Below are 22050 nucleotides of genomic sequence, written 5' to 3' on the forward strand. Positions count from 1 at the left end.
GTCTGTGGTAAATCTATTTTTGTGCGCTGGAAAGCCCACAGAGGCCCCAGCGCGGCCCTGGGCTCAGCAGTGCCTTTCCCCAGGGCATGGCGTCCCACCCAAGCCCCGAGAGCAGCGCGGGAGCCTCCAGCAGCTCCCTGCCCTCTCCAGGCTGGGATCCAGCCCAGCTGAGGGACCGAGCTGTGCTCAGCTCTGAGCCTCTGCTCTGGCACAGCACAAACAGCAGCCCCGAGCAGGCACAGCCCCAGCTGAGGGACTGAGCTGTGCTCAGCTCTGAGCCTCTGCTCTGGCACAGCACAAACAGCAGCCCCGAGCAGGCACAGCCCCAGCTGAGGGGCCGAGCTGTGCTCAGCTCTGAGCCTCTGGCACAGCACAAACAGCAGCCCCGAGCAGGCACAGCCCCAGCTGAGGGACTGAGCTGTGCTCAGCTCTGAGCCTCTGCACAGCACAGCACAAACAGCAGCCCCGAGCAGGCCCAGCCCCAGCTAAGGGGCCGAGCTGTGCTCAGCTCTGAGCCTCTGCTCTGGCACAGCACAAACAGCAGCCCCGAGCAGGCGGGTGCGCAGGGACTCGGGTGCAGCGGCCTTTGTTAGCACCCGCATTTCTGCTTTGGATTTTTAGCATCAGCTCTCTTTTCTTTTCTTTTCTTTTCTTTTCTTTTCTTTTCTTTTCTTTTCTTTTCTTTTCTTTTCTTTTCTTTTCTTTTTTCTCTTCTCTTTTCCTTTCCTATTCCCTTTTCTTTTCCCTTTTCCTTTCCTTTTATTTTCTTTTCTCCTTTTCTTTTATTTTCTTTTTTTCCTTTTCCTTTACTTTTCTTTTCCTTTTATTTTCTTTTCTCATTTTATTATTTTATTTTATTTTATTTTATTTTATTTTATTTTATTTTATTTTATTTTATTTTAATTTTCTTTCCTCCTCTTTTCTTTTCTTTTCTTTTCTTTTCTTTTCTTTTCTTTTCTTTTCTTTTCTTTTCTTTTCTTTTCTTTTCTTTTCTTTTCTTTTCTTTTCTTTTCTTCTTTTCTCTTTTCCTTTCCTGTTCCCTTTTCTTTTCCCTTTACCTTTCCTTTTATTTTCTTTTCTCCTTTTCTTTTATTTTCTTTTCTCCTTTTCTTTTCTTTTCTTTTCCCTTTTCTTTTTTTCTTTTCTCTTTTCCTTTCCTTTTCCCTTTTCCTTTTCCTTTCCCTTTTCCTTTTATTTTTTCTTTTCCTTTCCTTTTATTTTCTTTTCCCTTTTATTTTCTTTTCCTTTCCTTTTATTTTCTCTTCTCCTCTCCTCTCCTCTCCTCTCCTCTCCTCTCCTCTCCTCTCCTCTCCTCTCCTCTCCTCTCCTCTCCTCTCCTCTCCTCTCCTCTCCTCTCCTCTCCTCTCCTCTCCTCTCCTCTCCTCTCCTCTCCTCTCCTCTCCTCTCCTCTCCTCTCCTCTCCTCTCCTCTCCTCTCCTCTCCTCTCCTCTCCTCTCCTCTCCTCTCCTCTCCAGGAGCTGTGCAAGCGCAGGAGGGAGGTGATGAGCCCCCCTTGCTGTGGCTGCAGAAACCTGCCCTGCCCAGCTCCTCTCACTTTGCACTGCTCACCCGTTCCTCACCCTCCGCTGTGCCCAACCGCCCTCGTGTGAGGAGACAGAACCCCGGGGGCTGTTTGTGCCCTCCCACAGCCCAGGGCACTTTGCGCCGCGCAGGCCCCAGGGCTGTGCTAGGGGAGCTGCAAACTCCCGTGTGTGGAGGAGATGTGCAGTCACCTGCCCCGTGCCATCCGCTGCTGGGGCAGCTGGCAGCGCTGGCACTTGTGCCACACGGTTTGCTTGGCTTTTCCTGTGTGTCCAGCACGCCTCAGGAGATGAGATTGCTGAGCAATTGCTAGCTGGGGGAAGTCCCAAGCAAATGTTTCACCCTGGCTCACGTTCATCTGGGTAACAGGGCCTGAGGCCGTGCCCATCTCCTGCCCTGAGTGCCCATCCCATCTCCTGCCCTGAGTGCCCATCCCATCTCCTGCCCTGAGTGCCCATCTCCTGCCCTGAGTGCCCATCTCCTGCCCTGAGTGCCCATCCCATCTCCTGCCCTGAGGCTGTGCCCATCTCCTGCCCTGAGGCTGTGCCCATCCCATCTCCTGCCCTGAGGCTGTGCCCATCTCCTGCCCTGAGTGCCCATCCCATCTCCTGCCCTGAGTGCCCATCTCCTGCCCTGAGGCTGTGCCCATCCCATCTCCTGCCCTGAGGCTGTGCCCATCTCCTGCCCTGAGGCTGTGCCCATCCCATCTCCTGCCCTGAGTGCCCATCTCCTGCCCTGAGTGCCCATCTCCTGCCCTGAGGCTGTGCCCATCCCATCTCCTGCCCTGAGGCTGTGCCCATCTCCTGCCCTGAGGCTGTGCCCATCTCCTGCCCTGAGTGCCCATCTCCTGCCCTGAGGCTGTGCCCATCTCCCGCCCTGCTGATGCCCACACCCCGCCATGCTTGGCAAGTGAAGAGTTTTCCAGCTTCCTACAAACAGGGGAGGGATTGGAGAGCTGGATCTGAGCCAGGCTGGGATGTGCAGGAGTTAAATAAAGCATTCCCTTTGTGGAGTGCCATGGGATGCCCAAGGAGCACTGTCTGGAGCCCACTCAAGGCATAGAATGAAAATACACAGCTCTAATTTTAAAAAATCTCACCTTGGGCTAGAGGCCACAAACTGCTGAAAGTTAACAAACTTTCTTTTTTTAAACAGAGAGCAGCACATGAGCTAAACTATATTGGAACACTAACCTTGAAACGTGCCATGGCATGACTATCAGAGTTCAAGAGAAACAGGATTTTAAGTTAAATATTTTAAATCCACAGAGGAGAGCTCAGTCACCACACCAAGGTCAGCTACTTCAAATTTGCCTTCTATAAACTGTGAGAAAGATTCATAGGATAATGTTTTTCCTGCCTGGATCCTGTGGATGCAAACTGAAAGATTAAATATCCCAACAGAACTACAAAATATCCCAACAGGCCTACAGAAAGAAGCAAATAAATGAGGAGCAGGTATTTGAGAGCACAGTTTGCTCCAGGAGCCTTGCTTACAGCCCCTGCACTGAAGTGCTGCCAATATTTTCATGCAAAGCAGATTTCTTACCCTGCAAAGCTCTTGCTTTGCATTTTTGTAAGGCAATAATTTGGGGAGAGGGGAGAAGGCTGCCTGGACACTGTGCGCCCAGACCCCTGAGAGAAAAACCTGCCTGAAAGGTTTGCTTTGCAGCCTGTGCTCCTGACAGATGGACAGATGGCCAGATGGACTCCCATGGGTGCAGGGACACCCCCAGGCCTGGTGCTTATCAGGGAGGCTCAAAGGCCCTATCTGTGCAGGCAGGGCCCTGATAAGGAGCTGTCTGATAGACAAGTGCTCAGGAATCAGATAAAGCCCAACTGCTGTGGGGTCACTGTGCTCTCAGGGTCAGCTTTCCCTGCCTTGGCTCACAGGAGCTCAGCCCTGGCTCCCTGGGGATCCAAGCTGAGCCCTGCACCCCTCAAACCTCATCCCATGGAGCAGCTGGGGGCTCCTGAAGCACTGGGCCCTGCCTGTGATGCTCAGCTCTGGATTTGCTCTGCTGAGAAAATAGAAATACATTTTTTTTACAGGTCAGTGCTCTGGGAGCAGCCCGTGCAGAAAAGGCTACATCTGTTACAAGCAGGGCTGGAAACAAGAGTGAAGAGAGAATGATGGCAACAGAAGAAACAACAGGGATAGAGCACAGGGAGAGTGTCTGAATGGCAGCTGGGTCCAACACAAGGAGCATTTGCTTTGCCCATCTTGCATTTTGGGAAGGCAGAACAGTTCTCTGCCCTGACACTCACTGCTGAAGTGGGATGGGATTCATGGGACCTGGATATCCTGGATATCCAGCAGGCTCTGAGCACATTGGTCCCTCTCAGGGAGTACCCATGAGCTGCCCTGTTAAATGCCCAAAATCCCCTTGATGCCCTTCAGAAGTGAGCTCCCCTCCAGGCAGGCAGCCCAGCTGAATTTAGGGATGCCTTTTGCCACCAGCTCACGTTCAACCAACCAACCTTTGGGGACTGAAACCAAAAATCTCTCCTTTTCTAAATAGCAAAGAGCTGGCAACCCAGAGAGGGAGGTTTGGGTCCAACTGGGGGGATTTCTAAATCCAGCCACGAGGAAAAATTAATTCTTAACCTGGGTGACATCTGAGCTCAGCACTGTGCCCAGGCCAGCAGCACCAGGCAGCCCCAGCCCCTCGTGCCACCCCCTCTGCTCTGAGGGCAGCACCAGCGCCTGGGCCCTGCAGATAAGATTTGGATCCTGTAAGAAAGCACTGAGGAAATCTATCACCCAGAAATCAGGCACTCCTGCCATCGAGATCTCACAGCAGAACAACTCCTCCTTTCTTCCCATGGTGAAGGTCAGCGAGTGCAGGGGGAGATCTCTGCTGGGAAGCCACAGCTGCACCAAACTGAGCACAACGAAGCTGCCCACGACCTTTCCCCACCAGCAATGTCCCCTGTGTCCCAGAAACATTAACCAAGCACCAGGCCTGCCCTTCAGGTGGGAAAAGCAGCTTTCCCTGCTGCTGGGACTGCTGATGCTTTCTGCTTCCACCTGCTGGAGCACAAGGCTTGGCTGGCAATTCCAGGGCTACAGCTCAAAAGCAGCAGCTTGTTAAGGCGTGGCACTGCAGCCAGGCTCTGGTTACTGATTAGGGAGGTGATTTCAGCAGCTGAGTGTCCTTTGAAGATCCATCCAGAGCAGCAGCAGCCCCACAGTGCAAGCAGGGCCTGCACAGTGGAGCAAGGGGTCACACAGGAGCAGCTGGGGAAAAGCCCCTAAACCCAGAAGGAGTTAACAAGGGAGACAAGGATGGTGGCACAAAGATGTTTCCAAAGCAAAGCCTGGTGCCCTGTTCCTGCACTGCTTCTCAGGGAATGTGTTTCACTCTGAACCAGTTGGTGTTGCTGGTTCAAGCCCAGCTACCCAGGAATTGGGCACAGCTGTTTTTCCATCAGATGGTCTCTCCAGCACAGGACAGCCTCACATGAGTGAGCTACTCACAGCTTTTAGATGCTTTTTGTCAGCCCACAGATCCACCCCAAGCAGTTCACCTTGCCTGCACTGCCTGCACAAAAGTGCAAACTCATTTCTGTGCACAAGCACCACTGGTGACACAGACAAACTTCCCACCGTGAGTGGGGAGAAAGGACCTCAGCAAATGTGGGAAGGTGGAGAGGAGCTGGAAGCAGTGATTGTCCTGTGGAGGTCACCCCATGAAGCAGAGCTGTGTGTAAAGTGGAGCAGAGCTGGTGTTTGGGCTTACTTGATTTCAGAATCAACTTTGCTAGCAGGGGATTATGTTGGGGTTTTCGTCCCCTCCTTGTCTGCAGACCGTATGCTGGCACAATGCAGCCTCTCAATTTCTGTCTCCTTGTCTGCGCTAGAAATCACTGCTAATGATTCATCCCTGCCTCTGTTATTGAAAAACTCCTGGAACTGAGGTGGGAGGAGGCTCTGGGCCCACCTGGCTGCATTCTCTGATGGGCTGCTGTGAGAATCCTCACGTGTTACCTGAGCCCACTGCCAACCCAGAGAAGGCTCAGAGTGCTTGAGACCCTGCCTGGGAACTTCTTGCTCTTGCTCCATTCCAAGACACTTAAGTATGCAGAAAATCATCTTGCTCATTCCATTTTTTTTTTGAAAAAAATGCATTTCACCCACAGATCTCAGAATAACTCTGACACAAGCACATTGTACTCCTCTTACAGTATTCACAGACTAGCACCAGCTCACTCATCACATGCCTGTCTCAGTCTTTCACTGATAACTCATCCAATTCCTCTTTTTTTTCTGCAGAAAATTGCATTAAAAACTCAGATAGAGGAATCCTTGTATCCTGGTCCAATGCCAACCAGCAAATCACTTTCACAGCAGCAATGAGTGTGTAAAAACACCGTGCTGTATTTTGTGCACACCAGATGCCAAAAACTCAAGCACTAGATATTTAAAACATTGCTATAAACACCTAAATCATTAAAACTTTTGGTGTTAAGGGGCCACTGTATCAGTCACTTTTCCCAAACAAACAGTACCACAGACATTTTCTCTTTTGAATGGAAGCAACGTGTTTTCCAAAGGTGCTGTGCTTCATATCCCAGCATTCTGCCTGGCCCTTCAGCTGCAGAGGCACAGCCAAACAATGGTTTGGGAAAACAGGCAGCCAGGCCAACAGCTCTCATCAGGAAACCACTGCTTTTGCACCTACCCGTGACAAGGAGGAGTTAAAACCACCAAACTGCAAAATGGAACAGCTCAGGGAGGCTCCTGGGACAGAGTTCCCAGGAAATACGTAAAAGCACTTTTCAAACTAAAAATTAATCATCTGTAGCCAGCTCTAAAATAGCCACAGATGTTGCAATGGAAGAGGAAAGAAAGTTGACAAATGCTTCCCACCACAGCTCGATGCACTTGGCTTTCTCGTAACAGCCTCTAGTTCTGTAACTGTGGGACTGAGAAGGGTTTGCCTGACCAGCTACACCCTCCTCTGCAGGAGCACATCTGGGCATCCTGCAGTGGGCAGTTCCTCAGGACACATCCAGGAAACACCAGCCATCTCAGTCCTTTTGGACAAGCAAAGTCCTCTTTGCTCCCTCCGTGCTGAGTGAAGAGGAAACCCCAAACAAAAGTGAGCTGGGGAAAGGCACGTGTTGAGTAAAACTCAGCTGGTGTTTCTCATTGCCTGCTGTCAGGGCTAGCCAGGCTCACACAGCATTTCTGCAGGTGAAAGCACCATCACACTGACACATCTGATGTGCTCACAGAGCAGGAAACCATCCACACCGAGCCTGTGAAAACCTCCTGTGAAAAATGTGTATTTATGATTGGCTTTTTTGCAAATATTCAGATGAATATTATATGTGTTGTGTTAGAAAGTTCTGCTGTACTAATTGTCTTAAGTAGTGTGTTAAATATAGTTTTAGGTTATAACATAATGTTAAAATAGAAACTGTGCTATGTAAGATACTTGTTTTAAAGAAAGGACTCACAGCAAGATAGCAGCCACAGGACACCCAAATCTCTCAGAGAAAGAGAATTTATTGCTCCATTATCAGGAGAAATGAACTTCTTCCTGCCTCGTTCAGCCGTGGAGACTCAGTCAGGATTCAGAGGAAGAAGCTGACAGTGCCCAGACAGAATCCTGTGCTTGAATGGAATTTATGCATCGTGGATGAGGGGTATGAATATGCAACAGGCTGTTGCTTTTAAGGGTTAATCCTCTGTTAACGTGGGGCCTTTTCTGGGCTTATTTTGCCCAGAAAGAGGTACCTGGACTATCTGTAACTCTTTGTTTCTATTGTCTCATACTGTCCAAATTATTATCACCCTAATTATATTACCATTTTTATAACCATTTTATTACTATTAAACCTTTAAAATTCCAAAAACAGGTGACTGGCATTTTTCACAACCCTGCCCTTCACTCCATTTTGTGACACCTACCACATCTCTAGCCAGCATAAGAATTTAGCACTTCAATTAAACCCAAAATGGTTTTAATCAAACCAAATCACTTCTCATGAGTGTTGCATGCCATTTGAAGAAGTACACTGAGGTTATGTCTCTGATCTCACACTTGACAGGAATTCTGCAGAAACTGGGGCTTCTTGTAAATCTCGCTGCTTTATGCTGGCTAAGGAGAAAAAACAAGTAGAACAACAAAAAGGAGGTTCAGTTGTGAGACGTTTCTGCTGTACAGAAAGGAATAGAAATGCAGGTTAAACAGAGTTCACAGGAACCTAATCTTCAATTAATCTTTGAAATAAACGCCTGACCTCGCACATACTTTACAGTTAAAACTCAACATTCCTGAAGGGAGCTTTGCTGCCTAATCCAACAAGCTCCCCACCTCCTTTTTTTTTAACTAAATACAGAACCTTACATAAGTTCATTCTCTCAAATCATTGAACAAACAGGAATTACTCAAAGGGCCTTTTAAAAAGAGATGCCTTAAAAGCACAGCATAGCACTTTGTGCTGAGCATCTGGCAGATGCAGTCTCCAGTAATAAAATAGAATTAACTGGCAGAGCCTTGAACATTTAGTCTAGGAGATGAACTGGCATAATTGCTTTCTGTAACTCCATATGCATTTATATGAAATATGTTTTTTTTAAAAATTGGAAAGCCAAAGTGTTCTGAGTATGTCCAGAGGAGAGAGCTCTCCAATCACACTGATTGTGCTGGAAAAGCTCTGATCCTTCTTCCATCAGGCCTTCTTACCTCTGGAGCTACTCCAACCTGTCTGCTGAGCTCTCTCATGGTTTTGGTGGATTCAGGGTGTTTCTCTGCACACCTGATGATGGTTAAAATGGATATATCAAATTAGTAAAAGGGATACATCTGATGGTTAAAAAGGATCAAAGCTGCACTTCATTCAGCTTTGCAGTTTCCTGCAGGTCATTTTTCACACTTACTTCAGACCAGTATTTGAAGGGAAAAAAAAAGATTTTTTTATGCTAGGATAGCCCACAAACTATCCTCCTCCAAATTACAAGAAAGCTAATGATGATGCTCTACAAAATTTGCTCAAAGGCAAAAGTATAGAAGGAAAAAGCCCCAAACAACTACTCCAAACATGTATTGCTGCCTTCTACTTGAATATGAAACTAAAAGTCAGTAGAAAACATTTTAATATTTTTGTTTGTGGTAAAAGTGCACACTAGCTTTAACTGAAATCAGACAAAAACAATGTGCAACAGAGCCTGCTGAGAAATGTTTCACTGAGAAACTAGGGCTGTCTTACTTTCAGGCCACAGGAAAATCTGAATTAAAGATCTGACTGCAGAAATGAAACTCCTAGAGGCTGACTAGACAACAATTTAGTAAAACAGAAAAAACACACCCAGGCACGTGCACTCGCTCTCTCCCTGCCTCCACAGGCACACAAGCAGCTGCTCTAGTTTTGACTTTTGCTGCTGCACATTTCCAGCACCCATTTTTGTTGGCCTATTTGTTTGTGGTTAGCAGTCTAGCCTGCAGAAGGGATTTTTACCATTCAGATGTGCCTGCTTTCCCCTCACACCCTTTAAGCAAATGTGACGTCTCCTCCCTTCCATCTCCAGAGGAATCCAGCTGTTGGACCACTCTCCTTCAGTGCCCTCTGGTGCTGTGAGCACATTCCCACCCTGCCAGCACTGCTGGTGCCCTGCTGGAGGGGGACAGAATACAAGAAAAGATTGTGTAGAAAGGAATCTCACCCCTAAGGAGTTGCAGCTGGGCCAATTGTCCAAGATCAGGAGCAGGCCTGACTTTAGCAGGCCACAGCTGCAAACAGTGAGAAGAAGAGTCTATAAAAGAGTGGGGTGGGGCTGAGAAGGGAACTGGGGTCAGTTGGCTGCTTTGAGAAGAGTCAGTGCTCTGAGAGCTGCCCATGACACACACCAAGCTGGTGTGGAACTTTTGTGATAAGGAGACAAGAAGATGACAACACCCTACTGCACAAAGTGCCACTGTCCCTGGAGGCTCTGCCCATCACCTCCTGCTCTGCCCGTGTTTCATCTCTAACAATTCAGAGCTCCCTGCTACAAGAACTCCCTGAGCAGCACCAAGAGAAGCCTCCCATGGCATCAGGCTCTATCAGGCAAATGTCTGGAGCAGCAGAGCCCAGGACCTGTGACCTGTGAATATTCCATGGTGTGTTAAGAGCAGAGCATTGTCTCCCACCACAAAGAAATCTGTCTCCTTTCTTACTCTGGCTTCTGGCACTACAATTGCTCATGTGTTTTTACTGAAGATGGTCAAAATTAAAACATATGTTGTATCTTAGTAAGACACAGGAAACAGAACTCCAAGGACTCTGAAGAAATATTTAGCCAAGCTAGTCCATTTATTGAGTCTATATCAACTGGGTTTTGATTAGCAAGGGAAAAGAACAACAAGCAACATACAAAATAAATACTGAAAACAAGTTCCCTTCACATTGATAAAGTTTTCTGGGGACAAACCTTAGAAGAGATAAAATGCATTCTAGTTGGGAGAACGTGCCTCAGGTTTATAAGAAAAAAATTTCTTAGAGAAGAAGATTCTCTTAAAAGAAACTATTTTCATACAGCACTACACTTAAGAACTGAACCGTACACCAAAGAAAAAGCTGTGAGGGAGAAAAGGTTCATATTTACATATAGGACACACAGTACAAAGCATGAGCTGGACTTGTACTTTACATTTAGAGGTGATACCATTAGCGTGGGTGAGCTAGGGACCAGGAGAGCTGTTCACAGGGTTACACTGGTGCAGGCTCTGGGTGATGTCCCTGACCTCTATCAATCAATGGGGAGCTGTGCACGGCACTGCCTGGACAGGGAGCTGCTCTGACAGTGCCACTGCCTCCCAGGCAAGCACTTACACAAATGAAGACACCTTTGCTCTTAGCCTCTCCATGCTTGCTGGGAGAAGATTCACCATCTCCTTACTGAGCTCTAGTTCAGTCTCAACGGCAGGGACAGCATCTGGATACTTCTCACAATAGTCTACCAGAAATGTGTAATACTCCAGTGATGTCTGCATGTTTTCCAGTTGCTTTTTGCTATCTGAAGTAATGAGCTTACCATAGAGCCGTGCAATGTGAAATTTAGCCACCATGGCAGGGCGGAGAACATCTTCCTCCAGCTTTTCAGGAAACACCTTATCAGGGTTCCTCAAAGAATCCAAGAAGAGCTCATAGTATTTGATTGCAAACTGAGCCAGAGAATTAATTTTTTTAACTGTGTGTGAATCTAGCTTCTCTAACCTGTTGCCAATAGCCACCTTGAGATCCATCATCTCATAGTAGGTGTCAGCCAGCTCACACTGCAGCTGCCTGCGGACCAGCAGGTAGTACTGGGGGTTCAGGTCAGTGTAGATGGGCTCCAGCATGTCTATCCTACGCTTGTGCATCTTGCAGCGCCTCTCATAGTCCTCTTCAAAGAAAGCAAGGACCTTGAACAGAGCACTGTGATCCTGCACAATTTCAATGTGGTCAGTGACATAACCATCCACCTGAAAGAACTCCTTTGCCTCCTGAACATAGTTCTGACCAACCAGGAACACTTCTCTGGCTTCTTGAAAATCTAAGGGATAAACGCTGCTCACTTTCTCCTCCATGGCCAGGACAGAGTCACAGATGTCACTAGTCCCAAAAAGGACAGCTTTCTTCCTGCCCTTCTCCTTTTCATCCTCTTCCTTTTTCCTTTGGGCCTTGAGTTCCAATTGCCTGTCTGGATCCAGCTCTCCTATGTTATCCTGAAATGACAAAGCATGCTGATTGAAACAAATCTGCCTTATGAAGAGAGACTGAATCATTTTGAGTCACCTTTGACATGTAAACTAGTGAGCAACACAACAAAAGAGAAATCTTTGATATATGAGGCCTTATATTAACAAAAGAATAATGTAAATTGCATTATCAATTCTGAAAAGACATAAAATTAAAGTGGTTCAGTCTCCCTACCCTGTGTGACAAAACAGCAAAGGAATAAATGTTAAACACAAGGGCTCTGCTTCACAAAGCCTTTCAGCAAATGCTGGTTTAAACATCTGAAGAAATACTCAAACAAATTAAGTGAACTGAATCAAATCTGAATTCATCAAATGCTTGGATGAACGAGAACATCAGCACAGAAAACTGTTGCATATTAAGAGAACGTTCTTACTAACAGTTAAATAAGAAGAAATCTTATCCAAATCAAATCAAACTGCAAGAAAATGCAGCAGAGAGGAGGAAATGTTGTGAAGTTGCACAAAATTAAATAATTAAATAACAATATTTAAATGAAACTACCTTAATAATAATTAAATCATAAAAGCAATGCACTGATCACTTGGCAGAGCTGCTCCCCTATCTGTGCTCACTCTGAAGCGCTGCCTTTAAATCAAACCATACCATGAAACACTTGCTACACTGCAAGCATTTGTTGTTTTGCTTATTCCTTGTTACTGACTCCCCTTGCAAACACCAGAGCAGCCTCAGTTTGCTGTTAGACAACGACAGCCACAGAACAATTTTCTGTTACCTCAAGCAATTTTCGAGCGCTTTGCAGAAGATTCAGGCAATACTTGATCCAACACCTTGCAATTTCAGCTTTCCTCTCTGGAAGGTCCTGTTGGTCCGGCTCTGTTTCATCTGCTGAATGGACATCAACACATAAAAACTTTAAGAGAAGTCCAGCACACCAGCAAGACCCTCAAATGTTCCATGCAAAGAATACACTTGTATTTCATTTTCCTCATGCTTAGACAGAAACATGTTCTCCATGTTAGTTTATGTAATAATTCTGTAAACTGTCATTCCTGATAGAAACCCATACAGATTAACAAGGATTTGTCATGTATGAGTTCTGAAAATAAATAGATCATAATGTATCTTTAAAAAGACCTTTCATCAAAAGGTTTCCAGGTCTCTCTGTAGTAAGAGAAAGAAATCAGGATAATTCATTTTCTGAGCTTCAGCTGCCTGCCCAGTAATTGTGTCTGAGGATGGTGAGGGCATTTGCATTGCAATGGGGCCCAGACTTGCTACCAAAAAAGGAAGGGAAGGCAGGATAAGCAAATATTCACCAGAACAAATGGGATTCTCACTCCTCCTCTGTGGTGCAAGGTAGAACTCAGCTGGCTCATACTTGCTCCCTCCCCATGAATTAAAGCTCCACCAGCTGGAAGCTCCACTTGCCCAAGACAGACACAAAAATGCTGCAGATGAGCAAAGCCAGCCCTAAAACAGAGCATGACACTACCATGGAACCACAGGGCCCTAAAATGAGGGTCAGATCTCCACAACTTTCTTCTCCTGCTGTTCACACTGGACTGCCAAGCTGATTCTTTGCATCAAGGCCCAAAGAACAAGGAGAGCAGCCACAACTCCAAAAGCAGCCACTGATGAGGCTGCAGCATCCAGCACAGCACAAGCACCTGCTGGATTTGGGGTTTTAGAAGCTGCAGCTTTGCTCCCTCTTTTAAAGCTTTTCCCAGGGAACATCTGGTGTGGTTCACTGAATCCCTGCCCTCTGATCACTGAGGCAAACTGCCCTTTTAGCACGTGTACAAGGCCACATGGATGAAGTGGATATTGTTTTAAATTTCACTTTTACTAAATTATTGCTTTCTGAAACACCAGAAACAAGCACTTTTTCTCAGGGGGTCTACACACAGCCAACCCTGAGCTGTAGTAGCAGTCACTTTTCAGAAACATTCAACTCTATTGAAAAGTATTTTAGGAAATTAACACTGGGATAAGTTTTGTACATGTTGTTAAACTTCAGTGATGCTTAATTCACAAGAATTTTATTCAAAACTCTTTTATAAACTTACAGTCTTCAGCAGATGGCACCTGCCCAGCTTGGCTGAAGATGACACTGGCTGCTGCTAGGCAGTGTCGAGCCTCCATGAAGCATTCCTGGAGAAACAGAGCAGCATTTACAGGGTGTGAGCAGCTCCTGAGACACACAGAGCAGCATTTACAGGGTGTGAGCAGCTCCTGAGACACACAGAGCAGCATTTACAGGCTGTGAGCAGCTCCTGAGACACACAGAGCAGCATTTACAGGCTGTGAGCAGCTCCTGAGACACACAGAGCAGCATTTACAGGCTGTGAGCAGCTCCAGCACTGCTGTCACTTGGCCAACCCCCTCAGCTCAGAGAGTGAGCACACATGACCACAAGGGAAATGACAGAACTGAGAGGCTCTGGAGCATATTGCCCAGGCACTGGAAGAAAACACAATTTTTCCACACCTACTAGTGAATACAATATTTTCTATTGTTTTTTTCTGTACCACAGCCACAACAGCAAGCCTTTCCTTTAACGCTGGCAATGCACACTGAACCTCTGAGTGTTGTGGCTCCCTGAGGTGAAGGAAGTGATGCCTTGTGGCACAACACTGAGTCAGATCTAGATTCCTTTACCCATATTTGGCAGTGCACTGTTAAATAACTGCTGCTATCAATGCATCACAAAGATATGGAAATTAGGAGTTACTATTGACATTAGCAACAACTGCCTTAGATAGGGCAGGAATCTTTTTAAGCATCAGAAAAGAGCATCTGAATAGCCTGGAATATAGAAAATCCTAAATAAAGCTGAAGCACTTCCTAACAATAGATTGTTTAGAGTCAACACGTGGCAAACAGCTGCCAACTCACATATTCATTTCATGTTCACATAGGTTCAAACAACTCTTGAGCACATGCTAAGGCACAAAGGATAATCATTTATTGTAAACAAAATGCCGTAGCTTGGCCCTCATGAGATGCTTTTTGTTTTCAAACTTCATAGTAAGAGAACAATATAAGAAAGAATTTTAGATTCAATTATTATAACTCCAAAGTTTACTTATGAACATGACATGACATCACTGCTAATATTTCATTAACTGTAGAGCTTTTCTCATGTTTACAGCCCTGTTCATCACAACTGCACAGGAAAGCCACCATGTCCTCTTCAGACAAAACCTGACAGATGCTTCGTGTCAGAACACAACGTGTGGTTTTATAGGTGCACGTTTGTCACAGACATCTTTTAGGAAAAATCCTTTCCTTAGGATTTTTTCCTCCTGAGAAGAACAAAATGTAAACAATGATTATCTGCTGCTGTGGAATGCAACAGGTGCATCTGGGATTGGTCTCATGTGGTTGTTTCTAATTAATGGCCAATCACAGCCCAGCTGAGTCAGGACTCTGGTCAGTCACAAGATTTTATTATCATTCCATTCTTTTGCTTTCCTTGCTAGCCTTCTGATGGAATCCTTTCTTCTATTCTTTGAGCATAGTTTTAATATAATACTATTAATATCATAAAAGAATAAAATATTATTTTATTATATTAATATTAGATTCAAATTACACAAATTAATAAATTAATTATATTAAGATCACATAAATTAATGAATTATTATTAATATAATAAAATAATAAATCAGCCTTATGATACATGGAGTCAGATCTCATCTCTTCCCTCATCCTGGGGCCCCTGTGAACACGGTCACTCCCATTTTCAGTTCATCTGGAGCTCGGTGTCAAGGAGCTGTTGGACAGGGACATTGGTGGTACAGGGGCAGCAGGACAGGGACATCAGGGGTACAGGGACAGCAGGACAGGGACATTAGGGGTACAGGGACAGCAGGACAGGGACATTGGTGGTACAGGGGCAGCAGGACAGTGACATTAGGGGTACAGGGGCAGCAGGACAGTGACATCAGGGGTACAGGGGCAGCAGGACAGGGACATTAGGGGTACAGGGACAGCAGGGCAGTGACATTAGGGGTACAGGGGCAGCAGGACAGTGACATTAGGGGTACAGGGACAGCAGGACAGGGACATCAGGGGTACAGGGGCAGCAGGACAGTGACATTAGGGGTACAGGGGCAGCAGGACAGTGACATTAGGGGTACAGGGACAGCAGGACAGGGACATTGGTGGTACAGGGGCAGCAGGACAGGGACATTAGGGGTACAGGGACAGCAGGAGAGTGACATTGGTGGTACAGGGGCAGCAGGACAGTGACACTAGGTGTACAGGGACAGCGGGACAGGGACATCAGGGGTACAGGGGCAGCAGGACAGCCTGAGGGTCACCTTGGACAGGTAGTACTGGGACAGGGTGGCAGCATTCCGTGCCCACTCCACGGGGTAGTAGCCGCAGTACTCGAGCTGCCGCTTCAGCGTGGTGTGGCAGTACTGAGCAGCCTTCTCAATCATCTCCAGGTGCTGGTACACTTGGGCCAGGTAATACAGAGTGTGTGTGTAGGCCTTTTCAAACCTGGAAAAGCAACAACAGCCTCTTCAGATGGTGTGCTTCCCTCCCTAAATACTCACTGTTATAGCAGCCTCCTGGAGCTAGGTCTAATCATCCTGGAGGCCTATAACACACCTACCCTTGGAGGCATCAAAATCAGCAGGATGGCTTCTGTGGCAGTGTTGGAAACAAAAGGTTTATTAAAAGGCAAAAAGGCTTAATAAAAGGCAAAATAACAAACAGAGAAAACTGAGCCAGGTGCAGGAGGTCTTTGCTCCTGGTAAAACACCTCACAAAAGTGATTGGTTTCTTTGCTCTCTTCTTTTTCTGGTAAATTGCCCAGGCAGGACTTTTTGGCTCCTGTCCAACTGGGTCTCCTTAAGTTTGAGGTGAAGTCCTCTGGGCCTAGGAGGTGGCTTTTCACTTAATTGAGGAGAGAAGCTTCTGGGCTCATTTCCTTTTTAAGTTTTGTCACTCTGTCAACAGAGGGCACATTCCTATAACTCATCATTAAAAAAAAAAAAAAAAAAAAAAATAATAATAATATAAGCATGCTGCTTAACACCCACCTTTTGGATCTTTCTTGGTCTGTGAGTTTCTCTTCTTCTGCCATGAAATGTTCACTGGGATCCAGGGGAGGATTTCCATCCTGCAAGGGCACATGGCACATTCAGCAAACTGCATTTCTCACTCTGGCACAGTGCTCCCTCTCCTGGCTACACACCACTGACCATTTGCCAATCCCAAATTCAACAAAGCTTTACATAACCCAGCTCAGTGCCACTTCTCCAGAGCAATTCCACAACACTCAGGAGATTTAGAGGATGAAAGGCACAATTCCACATGGAATGACAAAGCTCACAGCTTGCAGGAGGCTTCTGCTTATGTACTTTAAAGCAATGCACACTGCCTGCACCAGAGATACTCAGCCTGGAGTCTGCAGGACATCTTTGGTTTGTGCAGTAACATTCTGGGCTTTGAGGCATCCATTTAACACCAAGCCTTCAAGTGGGAAATATCTGTTTGCCCAGCTGCAGTGCTGAGCAGCAAGAAAACATCCTGAGGAAGTCCTGCAGAGAACACAAGTGCTGAGAGCTCAGCAGAGCTGCTGGGAAGGTTCTTCTGAAGGGACTCCCAGAGAAAGAACACCTACTATGTTTGTACTGCTTCTCATTAAAGATCCCTGAACAGACTCATTTACCTGCTTTTAATAGAAGTGTTTTATTCACCTTAGAAAATGAGTAAATGTACCTGAAACACACAGTAACAAATGAACTAAAGCATGTTTAACCTACCAGAGGCACGTAGATTTTTGTATCTGATCTTTTAATCTGTAGGTCTTTGTTTACACCTCATTAGTTTTTATGAGGTGAATTTATAACTCTTCCTCTTGTTTTCTTCAGATACAAACATTCTAACAAGATTTGGACTCTATTCTGGCAAGACTAGAGCTATTCCTGCAACGAAAAGAACTGAAATGACACAGTAAGCAAAACTCTTGCCTCCTTCCTGTATATCTGCAGATCTATCTCTGACATCAAGCCTTATGCCTTTACTTATCCTCAGAAAGAGCTCTGCAACTCTCCTTTCTAAGTGGATTTCATCAGCCCGAGCTCTTTGCCTTGGTGTTGCTTTAGGGGGAGACACCACCCAATTTGTGGGTTAACTGGACCCAGTCAGTAAAGAACTAAATCCACCAGCTCAGGAAAATGCCTCCATCACCAGCAGTTACCAAAGACTCCCTGGCAGCCTGGAAATGGGGAATGTCACAAGCACTACATTCACATATTTATAATTTGGGAAAGACAACTCCTGACATCATTGTACAAATCTGTGGCTCCTTTTAAAAGGAAGCAGACTTAAAGCACAGCTATGTTTGACTGCATAATGCCTAAATAATGCTGGGGGAAAGTGTGGCAAGTGATCAGCAGGTCTGAATAACCCCAGTGCTTTGGTTTGTATGGAAATACTTACAAAACTGATGTAAGGGTTTTAGTTATTAGAGAGTTGTATATGTTTTTGTGAAAAAACAGATGTTAAAAACTAAAGAATATGGGTTGGTTTTTTTTTAGTTCACAGTAAACTAACTAAAATTTTAGCTTTTGGTTCTCTGCATTGTCAGTAAGAATAAAAAAGTTCTTAGGAGGAGATTGTGGGTACAGAGAGCAATGCACAATTTCCCAGGCATTGTCCTGGGGAAGGCTGAGAGAAGATCAGAGAAAAGAAAGAGAAACAATTCTTATCTCCACTTGCTGCCCCTGCTGTTGTGCACATGTGGAATGTGGCATGGAGATTTGCTTTCCCAAGGGAGGTTTCTTGGTTGGCCACTGGTGATGGTGTTTGGATTCAAGGACCAACTGGGCCCACCTGTGTCATGAGTAAGGGTGATGGGTTTCTTAAATAAGTATAATAAGTATTTCTTAATAAGTATAGAAAGTGATTGATTTGCCTTCTGTGAGTCATGGAGCCAATGCTAATTATTACCCCTTGGGGACACCTGGCAGCAACAGAAGAGAAGTATTCTAAAAGTTTTACTCTATTCTTATCACCCTTTAATTACTGTTAATAATTTCTTCTTTCCCTTTTAAACCTACTTTACCTTTCTCCTAATCCTACCTCACAACAAGAAAAAAATACACTAACAATCAACCAACACTAAACCCCACCACAGTCACTAATACATTAACCAAAAAATCTCAAATTAACAAACCAAAACCACTACACCTTGTCAGGCAGCAAAGCCCCAGAAGAAACATTCAATAACCACTACTAACAAAAACTTCAAATTTCAGAAAAGTCTACAGTGCAAACGTGAAGTAGCAGCACTTTAATCCACTATACCATAGCACCAGTTTAATTTCATAATAGCTGGAGCAAGTGCCAGATGCTTTTGGAAGCCAGGTGATAGCTGGGGCTGGGTGTAAATATCAAAGCTGAACATCAGGAATTAATTAGAGAGCATCTCTAGTTAGCCCAACTGATCCTGAGGGCAGGAAATAAGCTGACAAGTGGGGCTCCCTTCTAGATCCATTACCTCTCCCATCACTGGGGCTGCAAAGGTGGAAAGAGGGCAGTAACCAACCAATAAAATAAAAAACCTAAGAATCTCCACAAGTACTCTAAACCAATTTCATGGAAAAAGCTGAACTGAACCTGTAATTTCATGAAGTTTAGGTCTGCCCAACCCGTTCAGCTGTGCTGAGACACAGCTACTGCTTCTTGAAGGCCACAAATGTTTTCAGCTCACTCCAGAACTGTCCCTGGGGCAACTCAGTGTAGGAACAGCTTTGCAAAGAGCTTAAAAATAGCACAAGGGAGTCTTTGTAGGATCCTCAGCAGAATCCAGAGCTCCAAAGGGTGTTTAATATGCATGAGAGGGTTAGCTGTCTGTGAGACTGTCCTCTTGGATATGGAGCTGAACTGCTTGCCCCTGCACAACACTGCACAGTCACAGCAAACCATGCAAATATTAGTTTTGCTTCCTTTTCCCACTGAAAGGAATGGATATTTCTACTGCATTTCCAAGGTAACATTTAATGATAGTCCTCATTAAAATCCAAATTCTACCAGGCGTCAACTTTGGATTATTAAAGGGCTTTCTAAAGGGACCATTATTTTTGAGCAAATTTTTTTCTATTTTGAAATTAGCAAGCAATGCTCTAATTGTTCTACACTGCAGTACAACTTGTATCACTTGCCAAAAGCACCACAGCAGCCAGCATAAAGCACAGAAACTCAAAATTCCACTGCATGCTTATTTCAAAGGTTACTTAACCTGCAGGTGGCAGGTGAAAGGAAGATCTGCCATGACATTGACACTGTACCTCTTTCATGTATTGATTATACAAGGCTTCTGCAGACTCCAAGTAGGTTTGTGCAGTTTCAATTTCATCCCTCTGAGACCACAGGATCCCCAGGTTGTTCTGAAGGTAAAAGGAAAAAAAAAATAGTTACATTCCATTTGAATTACACATTTTTTTCCCAAACAACTGATCAGTCTTCATCCTTATATATGTGTGTGTTCTAACACAATGGATTTCAGAAACTGTGCCCACACATATCACTGTGAGTGGCTCAAAAAGGGGTTTTCACACAGCAAATTTCACATTAAAAAGGCACCTCACAGTCCTTCTGTTTATCTGCTACATATGGGACTAGTGTGTCAAATAACGTCCATGTTCTGCATCCAATTCATGCAGCCTTTATCACATACAAATATCATAAAAAGAAACAAGAAATCAGAAATTTGTTAACATGGCTCCACAGAAAAAAAATTAACAAGAAAAAAATATGCTAGGAATGAATGCTTGTATATTTTCAACAATGGAAAGAGATTAAAGGAACCTCTGAGGTCCAAAAGTTACAGACTACTGCCTAAAAATTTAAACTAAAGCAACTTCATCTGTGAACCCAACTTTGACCAAAAGTACCTCTAATTTTATTAATAAGATGGTGTTAATAATGATCTATGTCTGATGTGCTAATTTAAATCCTAGGCAGCGCTGTTACAAAACTCAAGAGAGCTAAAAAAACCCCCAAAACCTTCAAAATAATGAGAATGTGCAGCTGCATGCCAGCCCTGTGCCCCTTTCAGCTCCATTCCTGTTTTTATAAGGCAGCACATCACATGTTGTTGATGAGCTGAACGCTCTGCCCAAGGCCATGCAGAGGAGCACAGCAGACTCCAGCAGACACAGCCTGGCAAACACAGCCCTGAGCAACAGCTCAGAGAGCACAAGCGGGGCTAAAGAAAGAGGCCCAGCAAGGAAAAAGGAATGGCTCTTCCCACAAAACAGCAGTCAGGACAGGGTAACACACTGCAGGCATCCCAAAAAGTGAAGTACTGCCACTGGTGGCAATCACTGCTTTTAAATCAAAAATGTCATCATTTCACCTCCACCTTTCCATGTCAGCCCACAACTCCTTACAGTTTGGTGAGGAAGCACTATGGAGCCTTCTCTAATTAGGGCAACCATTTTTGACACAGATATCCAAATAACTGCTCTATTTCATGTACTAGAAAACTATTTCATTGTCCAGAGTCGGACGCTGAGCACCAGCTACCATGACAGAGTGATCAGTAGAGGCCCTTCTGTGAATCTTCATGTAGCAAGAACTAATTTTGATTATTCCTTTCTTCAGAATAAAGAGAAAATATTATTACTTCAAACACCAACAAAACTGTATTTATGCATCTGGGACAAAATGTAACGGGCAATGCTGAAAAAGAAACAATTTATCGTTTCGGGATAATGCATCAACAAAAGCATCTCCCAGCATCACTGCGACAACCAAGGAGATAATGTATCACAAATAAATTCTGGACGTAGTGAGGCCATTTTCTAATTTATACTCGCACAGTTCTTACAAGTTTTGCTTCGGTCCGTCCACAACAGCACGCTGATCTATCAACAATGAGAACATATTTTAGATGCTCCGCATGCCCAGAGGCATCAGCAGGAGGCTCAAATCAGACAAGCATCCCTCCAACAACCACCACCGGCGAATGATTCCTTCCGCCAAGAACTGAAGGCCGGGGCCGCTGAGTTAATTAAGGTTAAAGAGCAGCATCTTTCAGGATGCGAGAGGCCCTGGATCTCCTGGCAGCGACCTCCGGCGCAGCCCGCGCAGCCCAGGCCCCGCTGGGCCGGACCCCCAGGCCCCGCTGGGCCGGACCCCCCAGGCCCCGCTGGGCCGGACCCCCCAGGCCCCGCTGGGCCGGACCCCCCAGGCCCCGCTGGGCCGGACCCCCCAGGCCCCGCTGGGCCGGACCCCCCAGGCCCCGCTGGGCCGGACTCCCCAGGCCCCGCTGGGCCCCTGCGGCCTCCGCAGCGCACCTGGGCCTGGATGTAGAGGGACACGCAGTCCGGGGAGAGGCGGTGCGGCTCCAGGAGCTGCGTGCAGCGCTGCAGGTGCTCGTCGCCGGCCGACAGCTCCTCGGTGTCCGTGTGGTTGACGCCCAGCTCGTACTCCAGCACGGCCCGCCGCACGGCCAGCACCGCCTCGCCGCCCTCCTCGGCGGCGCTCAGCAGCTGCTTCACCTCCTGCAGCAGCGCCCGGGCGCTGTACTTGGAGCGGTACGGCTCCGTCTCGGGGTCCTTGAGGGACTCCACGGCCGAGAGCGTGCGGGCGGCGCGGAACTTCTCGCACACCGCGGGCCACCCTCCGCCCGCCGCCGCCATCTTCCCGCTGCCCGCCCCGCCTGACGCGCCTGGCCCCGCCCCCGCCGTGGCCCCGCCCCTCAGGGCCGCCGTGAGGGAGCGCCGCAAGGACACCGAGCCCCGGCAGTCCCCAGAAACCGCGCTCAGGGCGCGATGTACAATTTTTC

At 46.2% G+C, this 22050-nt stretch overlaps 1 protein-coding gene across 2 annotated transcripts; it reads right to left on the reverse strand.

Annotated features, from left to right (window-relative positions):
* Positions 1-9832: 9832 nt before the first annotated feature.
* KIFBP (kinesin family binding protein) lies at positions 9833-21904 on the reverse strand. 2 transcript variants are annotated; one of them, XM_058810452.1, is made up of 7 exons: positions 21560-21904; positions 19547-19645; positions 16292-16371; positions 15563-15746; positions 13304-13388; positions 12010-12119; positions 9833-11239 (listed from the first exon to the last, which is right to left on the reverse strand). In XM_058810452.1, the coding sequence occupies exons 1-7, from the start codon at positions 21902-21904 to the stop codon at positions 10361-10363; spliced, it is 1782 nt and encodes a 593-aa protein (XP_058666435.1). In that variant the 3' UTR covers positions 9833-10360. The 2 variants fall into 2 exon arrangements, with proteins under 2 accessions (XP_058666435.1, XP_058666434.1); XM_058810451.1 differs by having other exon boundaries at positions 12010-12122.
* Between the last annotated feature and the right edge of the window lie 146 nt (positions 21905-22050).

Source organism: Ammospiza caudacuta, chromosome 9 (assembly GCF_027887145.1).
Source record: "Ammospiza caudacuta isolate bAmmCau1 chromosome 9, bAmmCau1.pri, whole genome shotgun sequence".
In the NCBI taxonomy this organism is placed as follows: Eukaryota; Metazoa; Chordata; class Aves; order Passeriformes; family Passerellidae; genus Ammospiza; species Ammospiza caudacuta.